At 45.8% G+C, this 22,207-nt stretch overlaps 1 protein-coding gene across 5 annotated transcripts in view; it reads left to right on the top strand.

The window, feature by feature from the left end:
• The window catches only part of SMOC1 (SPARC related modular calcium binding 1), a 156,277-nt gene that overhangs the window by 109,196 nt on the left and 24,874 nt on the right, over nucleotides 1–22,207 (top strand). For all 5 annotated transcript variants that reach the window (XM_017516500.2, XM_017516502.2, XM_017516501.2 and 2 more), the window contains exons 8-10: nucleotides 16,591–16,783; nucleotides 17,315–17,397; nucleotides 19,225–19,330. In XM_017516500.2, the coding sequence (XP_017371989.1) occupies nucleotides 16,591–16,783; nucleotides 17,315–17,397; nucleotides 19,225–19,330 (382 nt within the window). The remainder of the gene's footprint in view (nucleotides 1–16,590; nucleotides 16,784–17,314; nucleotides 17,398–19,224; nucleotides 19,331–22,207) is intronic.

The following is a 22,207-nucleotide window of genomic DNA, read 5'->3' as shown; positions in this document are numbered from 1 at the left end:
GGGTTTCACCATCTTGGGCAGGCCAGTCTTGAACTCCTGACCTCGTGATCCACACACCTCAGCCTCCCAAAGTCCCAAAGTGCTGGGATTACAGGCGTGAATCACCACTTCTGGCCCCAATCTCTCCTTCTTTGTCCCATGATTCTGTGACTTCCCGTTGTGTGGGTTTGGGAAAATCATTTAATCTGTCTGGTTGTCAATTTCTATAGCTATAAAATAAGGAGATTGGATGCGTTAATCCCATCCAGCTGTAATTTTCTTCAATTATCATCTCAGAAATAATTTTTCATAAGTCGTTGATACTTTTAACAAATTTTTTTGACTGTACATTGTAATATTTTGATTAACTTTCCATATACCATGCAGAAGAATTCGAAAGAAGAATGTCTGGATGTAAAGAAGTTGGACTTCAAGCCTGGAGGGGCTCGATTCTGTATATTTTGAAGGCTCTAAATAGCTACTTACAGTCATGTCTTTTCTGGTCTGATCTTTCGGTTGGGGGTCTTGTGAGTGGTCAAGTTTGGGCACTGGCTGAACCCCTTGTAGAAAGGTGATAATTTTTGAAGGATGATCATATCTGTAGGATTTTTTTAGTAGAATCTATTTAATATCAGTAAAGACCAGAGTCAGTAAAGTCCATTTACTATCAATAAAGACTAAATGTTCATCAACAGGAAAATGTGTTCACAAGCCAAATCTGTATCTCTTTGAAGGAGGATCATCTTCTCAACCTAAGGCTTCGTTATGAGAAATACCATTCTGTATAATTTATGCCTCATTGTTGAATGTAGCCATATCATCTTTTCCTTATAGGTGGCAAGTCTATGAAAAAAAGATACATGACTTTGAACCAGCAGGCAGAATTTTACATGACCATTAATTAGTGAGTGTCCTGTCATTGGTCCCCTTTAAGTTGACCTGTGCACCAGCTCTGTCCTAATGGTGGTGATGTGGCATTAGAGTGCAAGGAATGACATAGTGCAAGAGGTGAATTCAAAAGCTATTAGTTGAGTTCCTCTGTGACTTGGGCTGGTCACTGCCTTTTCGTGTGTCTGGTTCACTGATAAAAGTTGGATGGTGGAATGAAAGGAGACTGTGAACTCCCTTGGATCAGTCTTTGACAGAATAGTGCAGTGGTTAAAGCACAGGCTTTGGAATTAGTGAAACCGGGGTTCATATTCCAGCTCCAACACTTAGTGGCCCCAGTCAAGTCACGTAATTCCTTTGAGCCTCAGTTCTCGTTCGTAAAATGGGATCACGGTCTCTCCCTCAAAGACTATGGTTAGAAGTTAACTAAGTTAATGTCTATATGGCACTCAACTGATGCCTGGCTAGCTGATAAATTGTAAGTACATGTATTTGTTATTATCATTATTATTGGTAGGAATAATGGGAATATTAATGATAGTGCTTACTGTAAAAATTCTTATATCAGAAAGAATTTATGATTGTCACCTTAAGCAAAGGGATCTATTCGGCTTCTTCTTAGGATCCCCCTCCATTCCCCTTTTCCTGTTAGGCAAATGTATGTCAAATAGAAGTGGTTTTGGTGTCTGTAGTACCTGGTGCTGGAAGTAACATTTGCAACTGGTCTCCTAGTCCCTGAGGCAATGGAAGGTCTGCGAGGCCCCCATGAGTTAATTCTCATTCTGTGACCAAATGGAAGATAGGAAGTTGAGCTCTCTGAATTATAATATACAGCACTTTTTGCCTGAGACACTCACTTGACATTTAACAATTGCTTTGTTGAATTTCTTTTTCACTTACCTGTGCATTTGATTGCTTTGCAGAAGGATGGAGGAGAAAAGATCACCACCATCATTATCAGTAAAATTAGAATAGTACTGTCATAATAGCTAGTTTGTATCAGGTCCTGTGGAACTTTGCATTTGTCATCTCACTTGTTCTTGTCTCCATCTTGCAGATGAAGAGTCAGAGGCTGAGACAGAGGAAGTGACTTGTCCTGATTCATAGCTAAGAAGTGGTTGGGCTGGAGAAAACTAGTTATCTTTGGGAATAGAATGCCTGTTTTCTTGGGCTGTATGCTCTGCATGTAGTAAAGTGGTGATGTCAAAGTCAGTTGATAATCTTTGCTTCCGCTGAAGTTCTGCTTTCATTTCTACTCTCCAATTGGATGAGAATAGGGTCACGTTGAGAAATGGATTCTGGGCAGGTTCATCCACCTTCATTTTGTTGGGGTGACCTGGCCACATTTATTTTTCTCTGGCTGACCCCAGTTATATCTGTAAGGTTAGTGTATATGACAGGATAGGTGGGAGAGACCTAACAGTTGGTTCTCTGGGAGAAACGGAGACTAGGGATAATTGTTAGAGATTGATAACTTAGGAATCTCCTACTGAACTGGGACTTTCTCTGTCATGATCAACTAGTAATACTGATTGAATGCCTATCAACCTCTGATATAATTATGTATGTAAGATATGGTGCCACAAAGGCCTGTAACGGAGGTTGTCAAATGGTCATCTGCCTGTTTTTGAAAATAAAGTTGGGTTGGATCACAGCCACAGCCATATATTTATGTAGTGTCTGCGACCATTTTCATCTAAATAGTAGAGTGGAATAGTGACAGACCCTGTATGGCCTGCAAAGCCTAAAATAGTTCTTATTTGACCCTTTACAGAAAAGATTTCTTGCTTCTGGCATATATGATTGAAATAGAAGCATTTGGATGGGAGTGTGTGTATGGGGATGTCTTAAGTTTTCTGGCCCCTCTCATAGACCAGGCAGGAGGATGCTTCCTGACATGCCCAGGTAAGCCTGCATCAGCACAGGAGCTCTGAGGCAGCTCACAAGGCTCTTCACCATCTCACACAAACCTTTTCCAAAGCTTTAGCATCCTGTTCTGGTGCATGCTCCCACCAACGGGTTGCCAAAAAAGCATCCTGAGGTTTGACTTTCTTAGGCAGGGTGTAGGGAGTCTTTTGCATGTGGTAGAGACAAACCACGTAATGGCAAAAGCATGGGCTTTGGTGTCAGACAAACCTATAGACCTGGTTTCCTATGCTAGCTTCTCACCAAGAGCCTTGGTGAGCTTGGGAAAGTTAATTAACTTCCCTGAGTCTCGATTTCCTTGTATATAAAAAACAGTTTTAGTGCCTTGCAGGATTTTATTGTGAGGACTCAAGAGCATCTGTGTAATGCCTGGCACATAGTAGGTACATCATAAATGAATTTTTAAACCCAACAAAACACTGGTGACTCTTGGTGGGATATCTTTATGTCTTCTGCTAGCCACTTTTCACGTTATTATGCTTGGTTTAATGAGAAGTCAGGTATACCTTAATGATCACTTATGTCTGGATATTTGGCTCTGGTAGGGGCTGGAGCCTCTTGGCCAAACACCTGAGGCAGTTTTTCATTAGAGTTTGATGGAAGATCCTGGGTTCAGCTGAGCTTTAGCCTGCATCCCCAGGGAGGTTGCAGTGAGACTCCGTGAAGCCCACTGGGGTGAGAGCTCTTCTTTTCAGCTGTCTCTTAGGGGCAAAAAGACTATCCCAGTTTCTTTTACACCCCAAGCATCCTTTTTTCACACTCAGACCCTGTGACGCCAGGTTGGTTTTCTGGCCGGCGGACTGTTGATGTTGGAAAGGTTCCACTGGGCAGCTGAAGTTTTGCAATAATATGACACATATGCCTGCAGACTTTCCCAGTCTTTCTCTCTGCTCCTGGAAGTTTTGGCCCTTGTTTCTAAGACTTTGTCATTCACTATGGTCAGTGTCGCCTTTTGAGTACCTGGCAGGTTTAGCATTGACAGATTTACTTCTTTGGTCTTCTCTTCAGTTTTCACCACCGTCGAACCTCTCCTCCGTTGCATCTCCGTTGCACTAGGAATTTCTTTTGCATTGAGGAAGACCACATACCTGGCCAGCTGCTACCCTAGAACTTGAGAGCAGCATCTTCCCATAGACGAGTGTTGGATGGAGCCTCTGTTCTGCTTTTATAAGGAAATATGAACCATTGCTAAGTTTTCCTTTAATCAGGGGTTGGCCACCAAGGCATTTCTTAATATACCTAGTGTTTAAAATATTTTTTAATCATCTACATGTTATAGATGATAAAGAGATTAAATAAATGACAAGGATTAGGTTTCATCTAATTCTTCATCTCATCTCCTCATGCTTCTAAATTGGACTCTGTGCAAGCACTTTCCTACAGCTCTGATCTGCTTCTTTGTTTCTATATGACAAACTTCCATGCCTTCTCCTCTGGGCAAATATAATCTCTCAGGAAATATGGTCATGTAACTCTTCTCTGTGTACCATGGTAATGTTCCCAAGGCCCACCACTCATTTCCTTCTGCCCTAGTGGCTTGACTCTGTGGCCTCAAGTGGAGTGGAGTGGCATGACTTCCCTCTTTGTTTTGTCATCTCTTTCTTTCCTTTGTCCCTGTTTTTTTCCAGTTAACTTCTTTCGTGATCTGATCAAGGACTTCAAGGAGGCCCTAGACCCAGGCCCTGTGAGTTAAATCAGAAAGGGCCATGCCTTTCCTCCCTTGTCTCTTAGACCCACAGCGCTTCCTTCTCTACATCATTGAATGGAGCGGCTCATGGTGATTCTGCTCCCTGGAGACAGAGCCTTCAGCACAGACACAGGGTAGAAATGCATTTCTTTTAAGTTTTACCATGCAAGTAACACCCTGGCCTCCTTGTGCATGAGCTCAAAACACTTTACCTATCACAGGTAAGCTGTTCACAGCTTCCCTGCCTTTACCTACCAGTGTCAGAGTGTTGCTCTTCTAGGCCTGCTTCAGGCCCCTTGGCCACGTCTTGGATTGCTCCTCCCTCACCCAGGAAGTTCCTGCTGGGATAGCTGCTATGATTGGGACTTGGGGTCACTGAGGCAACTGCACCTCCTGGCTGGATTCCCCCACCCCCAAAGCCGACTAGAAACCGCTGGCTGATGTAATGACTTGAGGCCTGGAAAAATAAACAGCTTGCAGGGAAACCAGCAGTAGCCGTTCTAAGCAAATACCCCATGGCCACCTGGAATCTCGCACATGACGTGATTGGAAGGAAGAATGAGTAATCCACTAACGTTAGCAGCCGAGGATGGGTCTGGGCTTGTGTGCATTTAAAATATCTATATAAAAACACACCCTGGATATTTATTTCCATAGCTGGCCTTCTGGATGTCTGCCCATCTCTCTGATGCAGGTGCCTTGGTCAATCATGGCCAGTAGAATTGAGCTGAGGATGGGGGATGGGTGGTCATCCCTACGGCTTTCTCCATGGCAACGAAAGCGTTGTTCTTTCTTAAATTTTCCCTTTGCGAAGAGGAGCAATAACCGCACTTGGAGGCCCCAGGGAGCCTAGCTGTACAGTCCATTTTTACCCTGTTTTAAAATTAGCTTTCCCGGTCGCCTTGCTCTGTCGCCCCACGTTGTCTGCTTGGAACACAAAGGTGTAGGAGGGTGGAGGGGTGTGCTGCAGGCAAGACCCAGCACTGAGACAAGGTGCTTCATTGGCAATGGTTCTGTTTCTGTTTCCGGAGGTGAGTGTGTCTGCTTTTTAATGTTTGATAGCAAAACCACGTGTCCTAGTATTTTCCTTTTGGCCTCTGCTGCTAAGACACTGAAATTAAACATCCTGCCCAGATATTGTCATTGGCTCTTTCCAATTTTCTCGAAGTCAACTACAGTCTCTGCTTAGATCTGAAGGTCCTCATTCTGTGTTTATTCGTAAAGTGGCCTTGGAAGTAGATGGGGTATACATCTCATAAACACACACATGCAACACCATGCTTTGAGGAGTAAAGAGTGAAGTTGTGATACTTTATTTTGGTAAATTTAAATATCTCTTCCATCTTCTGCCTTTGCCTGTGCCCTCTCCTCCCTTTCTGTCTAAATTTTATTTGCTAGGACTTGCTCTTAAAAGTACAGAAACTGTCGGGTTAACGCCAATGAAGTTACTAAGAAAAACTGGAAAAAAAATGCAGCTTACTAATTCTCAGTACTTGTCACTGCAAAAATACTGTGAGGTACTTCATATTCTTTTTGGTGGAAGGGTCATATCTGCTCACTGAACACCATGAGTCAATAGAGATGCAAACTTTTCTAAACTTTGAGCAGATGCGAGTCAGTGATGCCTTAGGGGAAAAGTTAGAAAATTGCCTCCATGCTATATTGGGACAAGCCATCCTGGATGAAATATCCTCTGTAGAATTTCGATCTTGTTCTTTCCTACCCTGTAGGAACTCAATCTCTGCGTGGGAAGGAAGCGGTCACCACCACTTCAGACCATGGTGAGCCATGCATGGCCATTTTGGGTTACACAGAGAGAAACTATTTAGACAGGCTGGTTGGTTTGTAATTTTCCCTTACACCTCCTCACCCATGACACTTCATCCCAGCAGCACGCCCTACTTACAGTGCCAGCTGTAAACATCCCTGTGAGGAGGTGGCCTCGGCCAGCGTCGGGGACGTGGGGTGGACGGTGTTACTTTTACACTGAAGATGGGATCTCTGAGGCATAGCAGGTTAAGTGTGGCTCATAGGCCACATAGCAGGGTTGTGGAAAGAGGTATGAGGTAGAACCTGAGAGCACCGAGCAGCCTTCCCCTTAACCCAGTACCTTCCCGGTGCTCTGAGTTCCGTTGGGACTTGGGGAGCTAAGTTTGGATCTGGCCCCTGAGTCACAGGGAAGTGCACCTGATTTTGTCTAATTGTAAGATTATGGGCTGTTAGAGTCAGAAGGGCCTGAGTCATCTAGTATTGCCACTTCATCTTAAATGAGAAACTAGGAGCCCAGGCTTGCTAAGGGCTTTGTCCAAGGTCATAGATCCATCAAGAACTATCATGTGCTAAGGCCTCTGTTTGCCGCTGAGGGGTCAAAGGATGAAATACAAGGAATATTTATGACAGGAGCTGATCATTGGGCAGTGATGCACCAAAGGGATCGGTGTAGGCCACCCCAGTGGGAAGGAGTATTTTATTACTGACCTTGCTTTGCATTGCTGGCATGATGATTATAAAAAGCAGATAGGCTCTTAGCTATATGTGCATATATGTTTTTTAGCTTATCTACAGACCTAATACCCCTTTATTGCCTGACTCTGAGGAAGACTGCTCCATTACCCTGCCCTTGGTCAGCCACTGGAGTCCTGTTGAGGAGACTGGTCATTCATAGGGATTTCTTCATTGGGATAGGGCAGGAAGACCATGTTTACTCCACACTGCTACCTTAGACCAGCTAATAGGAATAGGAACTACCATTTAGCAACTTACTATGCCACCAGATTTCATGTTTTTCACATGTGATTGCATTTAATCTTCACAACGACCCTATGAGGCATGTGAAAGAGTTACCTTACCTTTACACATAGGGAACCTGGAATTTTGAGAACTTTAACTGGCCAAGGTCACAGAGCGAACAAGGGGTAGAGCCTGATTCATTGACCAAAAAGCCCATGCTCTTGACTACCTATATTGCCTCTATTCCAACTGTTGATGGCTTCAGAACCTTCTAACTTGCCAGACCCTTGGATAGGAGTGTGCAGGAGGCGGAGTGATAGGTACTTATATTGCTTTCAGCCTTGCCAAGAAAGCCCAAGTATTCCCTCACCCCCTACCTCTAGTTCCCTCTGACTGCCCTGAGTGCTCTCTGACATAGGAGCAGCCCTCCAGCTGAGCTTTTAGACCATTTTCATTTCTCCATCTAGGGTGGAGCTGGAGACAGCTCTTCCCTTGGCCAGTGAGTTAACCAGAGGGGTGTCTCCTCCAGGGGGTTCTCCCAGGTCCCTTTGTAGGTTACAATTGAGGGATGATGCTATGTTTTTTGCTTTCTTTTGCTGCCTATTCTGTGGGGGAAAGGGATTTTTAGATTAAAGGCAATGGAGAAACCCATCCCAACAGAAGTGGTGACTTTAATTTGTGCAAATTCTTTTTTTATTCTCCCCCTACCCACCCTCTACCTGATACAAACCTCAGTGTAATTTCAGGGCTGACTTTGTTCTGTTTGCCAGTGACTTTTGCTTTTTCCTTGCCCTGGTAGGGCCTTTCCTTTTCTGGGCCAGTTGTCTGCCCTCTCTTTGGAAAAGAGCCCTGATCGATGGTTCTGTGGGCTCTCACCCTCTTCAGGGGTTCCCAGACCCCCTGCATAACTCTGAGTCATATAGATGTTGAGAAATCGGGAATTGGGAGTTGGCGATGGCCAAGTGGCACTGAGCGGTGCGCGTGATGGAAAGTTGTGGTGGAAGGGCAGAGTCGGCCCAGCAAATGGTGCTTGGAAAAATGACCCTCTGGGGGCCACTTAGCCCCTCCTGTGAAAAAGCGCAAAGTCCACAAGTAAGAAAAATAACCTGTTCACATAGTTGGCTTGAAACCATAGGTGATAAAACCCCTTGTGTCTAAATAAACAGCAAGGGCCTGCTCGGTGATGTCCCATAAATCACAGACTCTAGCAACCCCTCCCCGGGGCACTGCGTCTTGTCCCTGTGCTAGCCCTTCCAAAACAGAAAAGTCAGCTCCTTACAACCCGGTCCTACCTCTCTCTCCACTCCTGCAGTGCCTTTCTCTGCCAAATTCTCAGCCACCCGACACTTCTGGAACAGTCCCGACACCACACTGTCACATGCTCGCACACTGACCTAGAGAAGCCTGAGGCTGGAGCCATGTGGTTTCTTACGCCTTTGGAATTTCATGTTGTGATTTAGAAAGATTGTTTACAGCACACAGTCTGATATTTTGGGTTATCTTTCAACATTTCATTCATTTTTGATAACAGGCTAGGTGGGTGTGAGGTATTTGAAGGGGTTTCAGGGTCACTGTAGGTGACACAATGCTAATTTTTTCTTTAATACACTTGGCCCAGTGGGACAACTCCTTTTGCAATGAAACTTAAGTAAGTGCCTCTCATTTTTCAGTTGCGTAACATTTTAATTGATTTTTCCCCTCAGAAAATCCAGCGCTTGATGGTCTGAGGGTTGAGTGTAGCATTTCCCAGGATGTGTCAAAGGGATAGATATTTTTTTTCAGTCTCTGTGGTCTCATCCCCATGGTTTATTCAACAGTGTGCAGCCTCATCTCTGCAGTGACAGACTAGAATTCTGTGGGAGGTATGACATAAAGGAGACTCAAGCAGTAGAATGGTTCTTGGACCAAGTACCCTTTACGGATCTTGTACACCCAAGATTCCATGGCTGTCCTGTGGCCACCAGAGATGGGTGTGGTGAAGGCTCAGGAAGGATGTGCAGAATCCTAGTGCCCAGGAACTTGTATCCAGTGAAGTCAGGGTACCAAGGACCAGGGGCTCATGAGGGCAGATCCTCCACAGGGGCCACACTGCTCCAGGCAGGGCCTCAGGGAAAGCTTCAGGGATGGAGAATGGCCTTGAATGAGGGTAGGCTAAGATCTCATGGTTCATTCTTTCTGCTTGCTACATCTTATAGAGATTTTGTGACCTCTGCAGCACCTGACAAGATGCCAGCACCTGGTACCTATACAACCAGTAACAGATTGGGTGGGAACCTGGGTCCACAAGGTCTCAGCCCTTTTTGTGTCCTCTTCCTAGGTACTAATCTCATTGGCTACTCAGAATCTTTCTTTAGGTCCTCCTCTCTCAGGACAATGTCTGCTCCCTTTTTCTGTAGTATAAGGAATTCCCTGTCCAGATGACCTGTGTAGGAACCTTGCCTACCAACCAAGCCTCACTGGGAGAGCCTCTGGTTCTTTCTCTGAGAAGGCTGCATTATTCATGAAGGCATCTTCCCAGTCCACATTTTTATGACTTGTGACTCTTCTTCAGTTATTCTGTGTATGGTTCTCTGTAAGATTAGCCTTTTTTCTTGAACTCATTTTTCAGATGGACTCATTTTTCAGTGCTTCGTGTTATGGGTCAACCCGGCTAGGCCATCCTACCCAGTTGCTGGGTCAAACACTCATCTAGATATTGGTGTGAAGGTATTTTGTGTTAACATTTACAGTCAGTTGGCTTCAATTAAAACAGATTGCCCTTCGTACTGTGGGTGGGTCCCATTCAATCAGTGGAAGGGCTTATGAGCAAAGACCAAGGTTTCCCCAAAAAGAAGGAGTTCTGCCTCTAGACTGTAACATGGAGATCCCACCTGAGTTTCCAGCCTGCTGACCTGACCTGTTGATTTTGGACTCGAGACTGCCCCATCACTTTTACCTGAATTTCTAGCCTACTGGCCTGCCCAACTTATTTCAGACTTGCCAACCTTTATAATTACATAGCCAATTCCTTAAACTGGCACTCTCTCTATGTATATGTGTGTATGTATCTATAATCTATAGATATGTAGCATTTGTCCCTGTGCTGGCCCTTCCAAAACAAATAGACATATAGATAAACACATACGTATACACCTGTCTCTGTCTTCTGTTGGTTCTCTTTCTCTGCAGAACCATGAGTGACACAGACATCTGTCTACCTGCTGTCTTCTCTCTCCACCTATCTCCCCCTACACTCCCAGCTTCCTCCATCACCATGAGGTTCCCATGTTCATTCTCCAAAAAGTTCACAGCATGGCTGGCCCCCCAGTAACTGCTGACCGCATGTGCAGAAGGTGCTTGGGTGTTGCGTTACCCAGGATCTCAGCTCTTCTGTCTGCTCCTTCCTTCAGCAGTTCCTTCTCTGGAAAACTGTGTCTAGAAAGAAAGACCAGCGCAAAGAGCTGAAACTCAAATCTTGTAATGTTTATGTTTTTTGGCCATTTTTGCTTTAAACAAAAAAAAGAAGAGAAAGGAAAAAGATGATGAAGAAGAAAAGGTTTCCGGGATAAAAGACTAAACTCTGGGCTAAAATCAAGATTGGGGATTAGCTGAGGATTTAGGTTCTCCATGCTTTCCTTTGTTCCTAATCACCACGAGTAATTGTGAGGCACAGAGGCCTGGGCTAGTCCTCGCTGACAGAGCTGTGCTCCAGGCTTATTCTGTCTTGGTGGGATGTGAAGGAACCCATGCCCTGGGCCTGGAGACAGGGTTCACGTTTGTCTGGTCCAACCTCTTTTTTGCTCTCCTGTCTCCTGCCCTGCCCACTCCTGTCTCCTGCCCTGCCCACTCCTGCTTCACTTCGGTCCTGCTTCGCTATGTGCAATTAGCGGTGGGTTGTGTGCTTTCTGGTGACAAGGGCTGGACTTGGCTTCGTTTCTTCCAAAGGATGTTTTCCTATTGTGTTTCTTCTCTTAGGGAGTCAGAGGTTTGTGAGTGAAACTTTAACCACTCATGGCCAAGTGTGGAATGACCTGACTCACACTTCTCTGCACCATCCGAGAAACAGGATTATAGGGGTAGGCGCGTGAGTGTGAGTGTGTGGCCATGTGTTTCCATCCCCCCTGAACAGCCCTGATTATTCCCTCTCCCCTGCTGTTTATGGCTTCCAGGTGTTTACAGATGGTCCTGGTTCACTCTCATAGATACCTGGCCAGACCTTCTAATCTTGCCATCTCTCTCTCAACTTTCCTGAGCAGAGATTATTTTGGAACAGTGTGTGTTCACTTCTGGGAGCTCCCTCTGTAAACGATGAGCATGAAGAGACTCATGAAATAGGCCCCCTGTTTTGCATTCTGCAAAGGGGCTTCTTGGTACCTAAGAAAACTGATAGATGTGAATTCTAGATGCATTTGGGATCCAGTAACTGAGAAGGACAGAGGATGACAGTGGCCCCATGGGTGGGCTAGCTTTTTGGGTCCGCTACTTCTTAGTTCTATGATCTTGATCTAGCGACTCTACCAGTCTGTTTTTGCATCTTCTCTATTCAGTGAGGATAAGAACACTATTTTAGAGACTTGTTTGAGTTTGAAGTGAGTTAATACAAGCAAACTGCCTAGTACCAAGTCTGGCACATGGTAAATACTCAAATAAAAGTTAGCTATTGTTATTCATTTTATAGTTCTGCAATGGTGGGTGAGTTACAAATTTGGATCCTCAGATACGGAATAAACTTATGCCCTGTGGTACTTACTGATTAGCATCTGCATGACCCATGACCTCTAGAGAAGCACTGCAAGAATAATTGATTGATTGTTGGATTGAAGGGCTTACAGGGGCTACAGAAATACGTGTTGGATACATTGATGAACAGTTGAAGAGGTCTAGATGTTTCAGTTTTCTGTCTCTGTGTAACAAACTGCTCCGAAATGTACTGGCTTACCATAAAAATAATTTATTCTTTCTAATATGTCTGTGGGTTGACCAGGTCCTTGTTTTACCTGAATTTACTCCTGGACTCATCCAGTTGGAGGAGGATCAGCTGGGCTGGAATGTGCAATGTGACCTTCCTCTCATGTCTGCAGTTGGCACTCGCTGTGGCCTGAGGTGCTTCACTTTCCTCTCTGTGGCCTCTTGTTCTCTAGTAGGCAAGACCAGCTTCCTTGTGATGATCTCAGGGCAGCTTCCACAGAAGTAAAAGTGAGAGCCGCAAGTCCCCTTGAGGCCTTGGCCTGACACACAGCATCAGTGTTGCCTCTTATTGGCCAAACCAAACCAGAGTCCACGTGGAGAGGTCCACACAAAGGCATGAGCACAGGGAGACACAGCTCAGTGGGGACTGTTTTGTAGTGAGATGAACCATACTGAGTAAAAGAAAAATATAGGTTAGAATAAAAATCAGATTTGCCTGTGGCAAGAAGATGATCTTGCCGAGAGGTGAAGCACACAGTCAGTACTGAAATGTCAGCTCTGCCACTTCCTAGTTCTATGATCTTGATCAAGTTTCTTGGCCAGTTTGTGTTTCTGCATCATTTTCTGTTCAATGAGGATAACAGCACTGCCCTTAAAGGTTTGTAATGAGTTTGAAGTGAGTTAATACAAAATGCACCTAATTACCAAGTGTGGCCCATGGTAAATACTCAAATAAACGTAAGCTATTGTTATTCATTTTATAGTTCTGCAATGGTGGGTGAGTTAAATTTGGTTTTAAGTTTTCCACTTCTGAGGCAAAGAGAGAAAAATACCCAGGTACAAGATTTGTAGTGTACTTAAGTTGAGAAGACATCATGGGTCAGAAGAAGCTGTGCTGTGTCTAGCACATTTGGTTTTGAATGCAGCAGATTTGGGTTAGTCTGCAAAGACTGACATAGAGGAGCTCACTGTAAAAATAAATACATTTTTTGCCAGGCCTGGTGGCTCACACTTGTAATCTCAACATTTTGGGAGGCCGATGCAGGTAGATCACGAGGCCAGGAGTTCGAGACCAGCCTGACCAACATGGAGAAACCCCATCTCTATAAAAAATACAAAATTAGCTGGGTGTAGTGGCGCATGCCTGTAATCCCAGCTATTCGGGCAGGAGGGGCTGAATCTTAGCCAAGGCAGGAGAACTGCTTGAACTTGGGAGGTGGAGATTGCAGTAAGTGGGATCTCACCACTGCCTTCCAGCCTTGGCAATAAAAGCGAAACTCCATCTCAAAAGAAAATTGTATTTTTTTCCCGGAGCAAATGGTTAGAGGCAACACTGCCTAGAGGTTAGCAAGTCAAGCCTGACTGGTCAGGATCCCCAGACCTTCTCTCTCTTGGCTGAATGAACTTGGGAAAATCCATTAATCTCTTCAGTGTTCAGCTTCCTTGTCTATAAAACGGGCATAATAATAGTGCCTACCTCACGTGGGCAAAGGGATTCATCACATAAAGTCTTAGTCTATTGCCTGGCACGTATCACTCAATGAATGTTTGTTTTTATTGTTATTAGTTGTACAGATGAGTTTAAGGGAGATTTTCTCTTTGCTGTAAGACAAACTCTCTGTGTACTCTTCACAGAGGGTTTGTGCTATTATGATAAATCACTCCTGTCTCTTTCTTAGAGGCACCTGGACTTGCAGATACTGTAATGAAGTAATAAATCAATAATAGAAATAATCAAATAAGAAAGTAATAATCCTTGCATTCAGGCTTCTTTTTAATTCTTTGCTATCCCCCAAATTTCCAAGTTAGTGAGCTTTATCATTTTTATGATTTATTTTGTTTTATTTTATTGAGACATGGTCTTACTGTGTGGCCCAGGCTGGAGTGCAGTGGTATAATCATGGCTCACTGCAGCCTTGACCTCCTGGACTCAGGTGACCCTCCCACCTCAGCCTCCTAGGTAGCTGGGACTATAGGCACACACCACCACATTGGCTATGTTTTGTATTATTATTATTATTATTATTATTTTTGTGGAGAGAGGATATTGCTATGTTACCCAGGCTGGTCTCAAACCCCTGAGTTCAAGCAATCTGCGTGCCTGCCTCAGCCTCCCCAAATGCTGGGACTATAGGCATGAGCCACTGAGCCTGGCATTTTAATGATTTTATTCTCCACGGAACTTCATAGATACTGACTATAAACAGCTCCAAACACCCTTCAAGGACTTCCAGAAATTCATTAACAGGGTCCAAACCATGGGTCTGTGCCTCTTCTTAGATGGCTCCTGTCCACATTTCCAAAGGTCTCGGGACCCCCAGTGGTGTGAAGTCAGGTTCATTATTCGCTCTGCCTCCGGGGAAGTTCCCCCCTTCTCTCTTTGCCTCTTGCTTTCAGTCTGATTTATGGCTTTAGAAGGTTGGCCTGGAGAGTCTTAATTTAAAGCCTCTGTCAGAGGTTGTTACATGAACGTGGTGCCGGTAAAAAGCTGTTTTTCTTTGGTTTTGCTCCTCTATTGCCTCTTTCATGGCATGAAATACGAGGTAGGAAAATAAGGCTACCAAATTGGGATTGGGGGAGCTATTGAAAAATTCTTGCATAATCCCCTTGAAGTTGCCATGGTACCTTCCCAACCAGGGGCTGAAGTCAACATGCTGGATCTTTAAGCCAGGTTTCCCAAGGCCCCTCTCCCTGATCAGTTTCTGTCTCTTTCCTGCCTCTAGATGCTGTTCTGGTGGTAGTCACAGTTGGAGGCAGAATCCCAAAGCTGATGTCTGTCAGGTGTTTTAAACTTCATTCTTCCTGCAGCCAAGGAGATTCTGTTTAGCTTTGCTATATTTACATTATGAAAACAGTAGTTTTTTTCACTTCCCAAATTCAAAATTATATTTTATATTTTAAGAGTGAATATGCTCTACCTACCTGCCTCCTGGCCCTCAGATATTTTTATGTCCCTAAGGAAATAGTCCTTTAACCCTGCAATGAGAATCACTGGGCTATTGTTTTTGAGCATTTTCCTAGCAGTGAGATGCAGCGTTATTTTCCTGTCATCTGACTTCTCAGTAAAACTGCATTGAGCTACCTTGTGTCTCTGTGTACACCTACGGTTTGTTTACCATACATGCTTTACCTACATGTGTGTCATGAACAGAGCCATTATTTCAAGGAACTTGGCTTTTTTAAAGTGAAGTTGATTGCTTGGGCTGTCGTTCAGTGCACATCATGATTCTCCAGGTTGCTGATACCAAGTTCCTGACTCTGAAGAACGGTATTTTTGTAACATGCTGTAATCATTCAGTGGGATGCCCAAGACTACATTCCTTTCAACTTCTTCAAGAGAAGAGTTGTAGAACAATGCTATGAAAAAAATATAGTAGGTAAATAAACAAGTAAATGAAAAATAAGGTAATAGTACAGGTTTATGATATGATTCTTTTGTTATCAAAAAAGTAGATGTGTGCACCTGTATTTCCATGTATGTATGTACATAAAATCTAGGGAAGGTACAGTGTTTAACTCTGGTGGGATTATAGGTTTTTCCAAAGTTCCCTTTTTAAAACTTCTTTATGGTAAGAAACCCAACACTATTTATTTTTAATAATTAAAACAAAAAGAAAACCAGAAACAAACAAACAAACAAAAAAAAACAGAAGCCAAGCAGGCTCAGTGGTTGATTGGGAAGAATTTTCAGGTAAGCAGCTGTGCAGGTGTGAGACGCCCTGGAGCTGTCCATGCTGGACGCAGGGCACCGTGCACTGTCTCAGCCTGGGACTGGATCGGGGGAAACCAGGTTTGGCTGTTCAGACATGCTCATGTGTTCCTGAGGCTGCTGAGTGCAGACACCTTCTGGCTGGGCCTGTTTTCTCTCCCATTGGATGGAAGCAGCGTTGTGTAATTCACCGAAGTTCACTCGGCCTGCTTTGTCCAGCACGTTGGAGGATGGGGAGGAGCCAGGGTTGGACCTTGTTTCTGCTCCTCCTGGGCACTGAGCGTCACTCCACATGAGGCTTGTGGCCACGGCTCCATCCTGCTGTGTCTGGACTTGGAAAGGTCTACATGCAGAGGCATTCCTGCATTGGTTCCCAGGGCAGCCAGCCTCCTGCACCCTCCTCTTCTGCAGCCAGTAGACAGAGCATCAGCAGGAGCCACTCTGAAAACAGTGAGACATTCCACCCTCGGGGCAAGCTGCCACTCTGAGAAGGGACATCCCTGGAGTCCCTGGCTGGCTTGTTGCTGCAGTTGAACCTACTTTGTGGGAATGCTAATGAACTCTGGCCCCAGAGATGGCCATGGGGAGGTTCTGAACCTCCAGCCCCCTCAGCATGGCGCTGACATGGGAGACAGCTCTCCATGGTAATTCATTAACCAGGCAGCTCATCAGTTCCTTGGGTCCAGACCTGGTCGTTGCTATTTACCTTGGGTGCTGGTCACAGAAGACAGGATTGTTAAGTTATAGGAGTGATAATCACCACAGGCTGTGTCTTCCTTTGCAGAGAAAGTCCACTCATGTGACCAGGAGAGGCAGAGTGCCCTGGAAGAGGCTCAGCAGAATCCCCGCGAGGGTATTGTCATCCCTGAGTGTGCCCCTGGGGGACTCTATAAGCCAGTGCAGTGCCACCAGTCCACTGGCTATTGCTGGTGTGTGCTGGTGGACACGGGGCGCCCGCTGCCTGGGACCTCCACACGGTAAGCCCCCTCGGGCTGGGTCCTGGGAAAAACGGACCTGCTGCCTGTTATGCATGCTGGCATCTCCCAGCATTCCTGCCCTGCTTTGGTGGGAGTTGACTCCCTGGGAGAGCAATGATTTCATTCATGAGTAGAAGAGCTTCAGGTAGGAAGACCCTGGGACCTGTATTCTGCTCACAGGCCTGTCTCTTTCTAACTTAAGACCTTGGAACAGTACTTAACCTCTCCGAGCGTCAGTTTGCCCTGTCTAAGCCATTGGGTTCCATGGATCAAAAGATACTGTGTGCAGCTCGAGCATCATTGTTATTATGCTTGAGTGGTTGAAATGACATGCTTGAACATATCTCACTGGAAACACTAAGATTCCATTGATTCTAAGATTGCCTTGTAGCTGCCGAACAGCACAAGGAATATCGTACTGTCCACCCTTGGTGCTTTAGGCTTGGTGACAACAGAGATCGTTGCTGGGCAGTAGTGACTGAAGTAGGCTCAGTTGCCAGCCCCTTCCAACCCCCATATTTCTTTTCCCAGCTACGTGATGCCCAGTTGTGAGAGCGATGCCAGGGCCAAGAGTACAGAGGCAGATGACCCCTTCAAGGACAGGGAGCTACCAGGTGGGACACGGTGCTGCCCCTGCCGGCGCCTTCACCTCCTTCTCATCATGTACCCTCTCATCGTGCAGAAGAAGCCCTCTTTTCTTTGTTTCCCGTGTGTGAGACGGAGCCAGGAGCCCATGGGACCCGCATCCTGGTCTGGGATTTATTCCTAATTAGCTCTGTGCTCTTGTGGATGTTGCTTCTCTTCCTTGTGCCTCTTCGCTTTATAATGTAGTCATTACATTATAATGACATTACATTATAAGGTAATGACAGAGACAGGTTAAAAGTTTGTCTCTGCAGTTCTGCAATGCATTGTCCTTCTGAGGTCCATGGGGACAATGTTTTGGGCACTGTGAGTTATTTTTTCCAGGGCTGTGAGGATAAGATAGCTTACAGGGAAGGATTGTCCTGAGCGATGTGGACAGTGTCTGTTGCCTGCTCTGAAGAGGCAGATGACCCCTGGTGACACAGGATGACCAAGAGTGTGACACAAGACATATAGGCAGGGCCCTGGGACCTCCAAATGACTGCCGTGCGGGTTTCTCCTTATTTATAGTGGTCTCTGCCTGCAAGTTACAGTAAAATTACTAAATATTAGTGGTTTGGAATCCTGTTGTCTTTACATAGCACAAAGTCAGATCAGCACTGGTGGGAAATGGGCCACCTTCCCTTGATCTATCAGGACTCCAAGTGAGAACTGAAAGCAGAGAGTTCTAAAAGTCAGGGAGTTTCCATGTGAGGTTTGTAGAAATCACCCCATCACAAGAATGGAGGCATGGTGGCCAGGATACCCCTTTGAGCCATCCCCTCAACAAATGTGAATTTGAGATGCTACTATGTGCCAGGCACGGGGTATAATCTAGTGGTCAAAATTGACATGAGACTTACAGAGTCGAGACAGATTGGAGGCAAATAAATGAATATGGGCATTTATAAACAGTCATGGCGGATACTCTGAAGGAAAAGCGGAATGTGCTGTGGGAATGGCAGGGAGAACCTGCTTCAGATTCCACAGAAGCATGTGTTGAACCTGAGACCTGGAGGATTTGGAGAGAGAAGAGAATAAGCACGTTGCTGTGGAGAGGAGCATTGGGAGTAGCGCAGAGGGCCCATCTGGTGCTGGTGATCGTGACTTTGTAGGACAACCATCTATCCAATTGTCCGGTGGTGTTTTCCCCAGCTACTTGGTATAGACATGGAAAAGACTATCTATGAGAAGGTTCATCTGTGCTTTACTGTGTTTTGCTGGAATAGTGCAAGGAGGAAAAGAGGAGCAAAGGACTTGGGGGTATTTACAAGAGAGATGCTATAGTTATAATCTAAGATGGATGAGGAGGGAGGTGAAAACAGGAGGAGGCTCTTGGATGGATCCGGTGGTAGGTATACGTAAGTCAACTTTGACCACCGGGGTTCTCTCCCTCCCTTGTGCTCCCGCAGCTCCTGGTTCCTCCCCCTAGCATAGTATTTTTTCTTACTTTAGGATGACTGCTTGGCTATTAGCTTGAGTTCTCCTGCAGATACGAACTTCATCAGGATAAGGACCTTTTGTATTGTTCACTGCTGTATCCCTAGCGTTTAACTTAGTGCCTGAGTTGATGTCTAGCAAAAATGTGTGGAATGGAAGTAAACTGAAAGCATTATTTGGTCTGATGGTCTTTTGTGGGGTATGGGTAAAGGAACTATGGATGTTTATGAGACTCATCTGATCTGTAAACAAATCCCTAAAGTGGATTTGGCTAGACAGGAAGGGCTTTGAGAAGTTTAGGTAAGGATGGTAGTTGAGAAAGCTGTTGACTTGTTTATTACCTGGCATCTGCCTTCAAATCTCATTTTATCTTTTAGGCTGTCCAGAAGGGAAGAAAATGGAGTTTATCACCAGCCTACTGGATGCTCTCACCACTGACATGGTTCAGGCCATTAACTCAGCAGCACCCACTGGAGGTGGGAGGTGAGGATATAGCAGGACTCAGGCTCAAAAGGGAATGTGAAGGCCCTTGACTTTTCAGATGCTGAGGGCAGTGGGAGGGCAAGGACTGGAAATTGATCTTTTTCCTGAAACCACGTACCCATAGCTTTGACCCGCCTTCTGCTGAAAATCTTCCTGTTCCTCTACCTTCCCTATTCTTTGGGAGCTACTTGCCCTCGCCTTGAGTTACCTGATTTATAGGAAAGTCCAGGGCTGTCTGGGACTTCCAGCTGTGTAATCTCAGAAGGTGGTGGGTTGGAGTGAGAGTTCTGAATGGCCGGAAGGATGATGGGCATATCACGGGGACAAGGAGGGCAGAGAGGAAGCACAAAGCACTTTGTGATTTTCTTCTCTCCTGAGAAGGCAGGAACCAAATGCCTTTTTGATCTCCTGAGAATTCAAGGAGCTCTTGGCAATGTGATCGGACACTCACATAGCCAAATCCAGCTTAGGTCAGGAATCGAGGTGGCAGCTGAGGCAGTCCTGACATGAGGCTGAAAGGCATATGCTCCCCGGTAACCAGCATCGCTGGCACTCATGAGTTTGGGCCCATTAGGCCAGTCGGTTGGAGATGCACATGTGCATTCATCCAACACTTACCACCTTCTGAACATGGAAGATGCAGCAAACACTGAGCTAAGGAAGAGGTATCTGGGGATAGGAGGCATGTCCCACTTTCAAAGGATGCAGCCTAGTGGGGATACTAGACCATAGATAGATATGTACAGACTCTGTGGTGAGTGCTAGGACAGAAGTGGAAGAACAGAGAATGGTTGTCTAACTGAGTCTGGAAGAGTCAGAGAAGACTTCCTGGAGGAGGTGATAGCTGAGCTGAGTTTTGAAGGATAGGTAGGACTTAGCAGGTCAAAGAAAAGAGAAAGCCATTCCAGGGAGAAGAAAAGAATATTGTGGCTCCAAGAAAGTGCATGTCTGTGGTTCAGTTAGGTTGTGCTGGGGTGGACAGGGGGCGGAGGAGGTGAGAGTGGTGATCGGGAGGTGGGAGAGGTAGGCGGGACTCAGATCCCGAAAGGCCTTTGAGAGGAGCCGAGTAAGACTCCTGCTGATGAAGCCAGAGCAGGAGGCACAGCAGGGGCTGGCGGAGACAAGCAGAGGAGTGTCTCTCCTCACAGCACAGGGGAGGTGGCGTAGGCTTGGCAGGGGTGAGCAGCCTGACTTTAAACATTCATGGCTCACTGGGGAGAGGGAGCTAGTCCCCCCGCATCTGCCCAGAGGCAGAGTTGTTATCAAAAAGGCAAGGAATGCCACCAGGAGAACAAGCCTAGGCCCACAGAAGGCCACCAGCACGGCTCCCTCAGTGGCGATTCGTAGGACCATGTGGTATGTATTTAGGGTAGGAGTTTAGGGCTCCAGTCCTGCGTCCTGGGGCAGGCGAGGCAGCCGTTTTGAAAACCCAATTTTATATAAAATCAAAGTGAGTGCACACAATAGCCAAGAGGTAGAAACAACCTCAATGCCCATCAGTGGATGAATAAAGAACATGTGGTATGTGTCTACGGCGAAGTGATATTCAGTCTTAAAAGAGAGAGAAATCCTGTTATATTGAGGACATTACGCTAAGTGGAACGAGGCAGTCACAAACACAGATGCTGCGTGATTCCACGTACACGAGGGACCTGTGGCCGTCAGATGTAGAAGCAGAGAGTAGAGTGCCAGTTGCTAGGGATTTTGGGGAGCTACTAACCAATGGGTGTTAAGTTTCAGTAAAGCAAGATGAGGAAGTCCCAGGGATGCTACACAACACTGTCCTTGAGTTCACAGCACAGTGCTCTACACTCAGACGTTTGTTAACAGGCTAGATCTCCTGTTTGGTGTTACCAAACACCAAACACATTTTTTTTTTTTTTTAAGAAAAAGGAGAAAAAAGAAAAGAAGTGAGTACTGTGGTTGCCCGTTTTGGAAACTGCTTGTTGGGTACTTGCCTGAGCCCACGATGGTCCCGTGAGCTCTGAGGCTGGTTTCTGGCTGGGGTTCTGTTTCTGCCGCCCATGTGGGTGAGGGCCAGGCCTCCTCCAGGAGGAGCACAGCACTAAGTCTGAGAAAGATGAAGACAGGGTCCGACAGGCTCGCAGATGGGAGCTGCCCCAGGCAGCCCGTGGCACTCAGCCGCTCAGGCTCTGAGACAGAGAGGCTGGCATTCGGATCTCCAAGAAGAGGGGCAAGGGTGAATTTTGAAAAGGCATGTTCTACATTGTTGGCCTTTATGCTATTTATTTGTGTTTAGAGTATGAAAAAATACCTGTTGTTGTCCGGGTGTGGTGGCTCACGCCTGTAATCCCACTTTGGGAGGCCAAGACGGGAGGTCAGGAGATGGAGACCATCCTAGCTAACGTGGTGAAACCCCATCAGCCTGGGCAACAGAGCGAGACATCGTCTCCAAAAAAAAAAAACTGTGGTTTCATGCAAAAACAGGCATGAGAGATTTATGTTTTACATTTATGTTTATGTTTAGAAGAGAGGGAAAAAGAAAAAGGGAGGGTTATGGGCTTAAACATTTCTGATCTGGGAGCTTCCCCTTACATTTCCCTGCAGGCTGCTGGCACTGCCCCCAGCTTGGGGGTCCCACCTGCAGTTCTGCCTGAGTCCTAAGGAGGCAGGACTTCCAACTGCCCCTTGGTTGCTTTCCCGAGAGCACTGAGTGATCTCCGCTGCAGGTGGGGGATGCAGATGGGCCCCGCTGCCAGGGGAAGTCAGGATTTGTGCCTTATCCTCAAATGGCAGGCAGAAGGGATTTTTACAGGCAAGGAAAGCTACGAAATTTATAATTTTTTTTAATACCAGTGTGTCCTTAGGGAAGAGGCTGTTTTTTCTATTCTATTGGAAGAGGTTTCTAAAAAAAAA

The sequence above is a fragment of the Cebus imitator genome, unplaced genomic scaffold (genome assembly GCF_001604975.1).
Source record: "Cebus imitator isolate Cc_AM_T3 unplaced genomic scaffold, Cebus_imitator-1.0 Scaffold590, whole genome shotgun sequence".
NCBI classification, from domain to species: Eukaryota; Metazoa; Chordata; class Mammalia; order Primates; family Cebidae; genus Cebus; species Cebus imitator.
The sequence above is the reverse complement of the archived record's forward strand: the minus strand, read 5'-3'. Positions and strand labels throughout refer to the sequence as shown.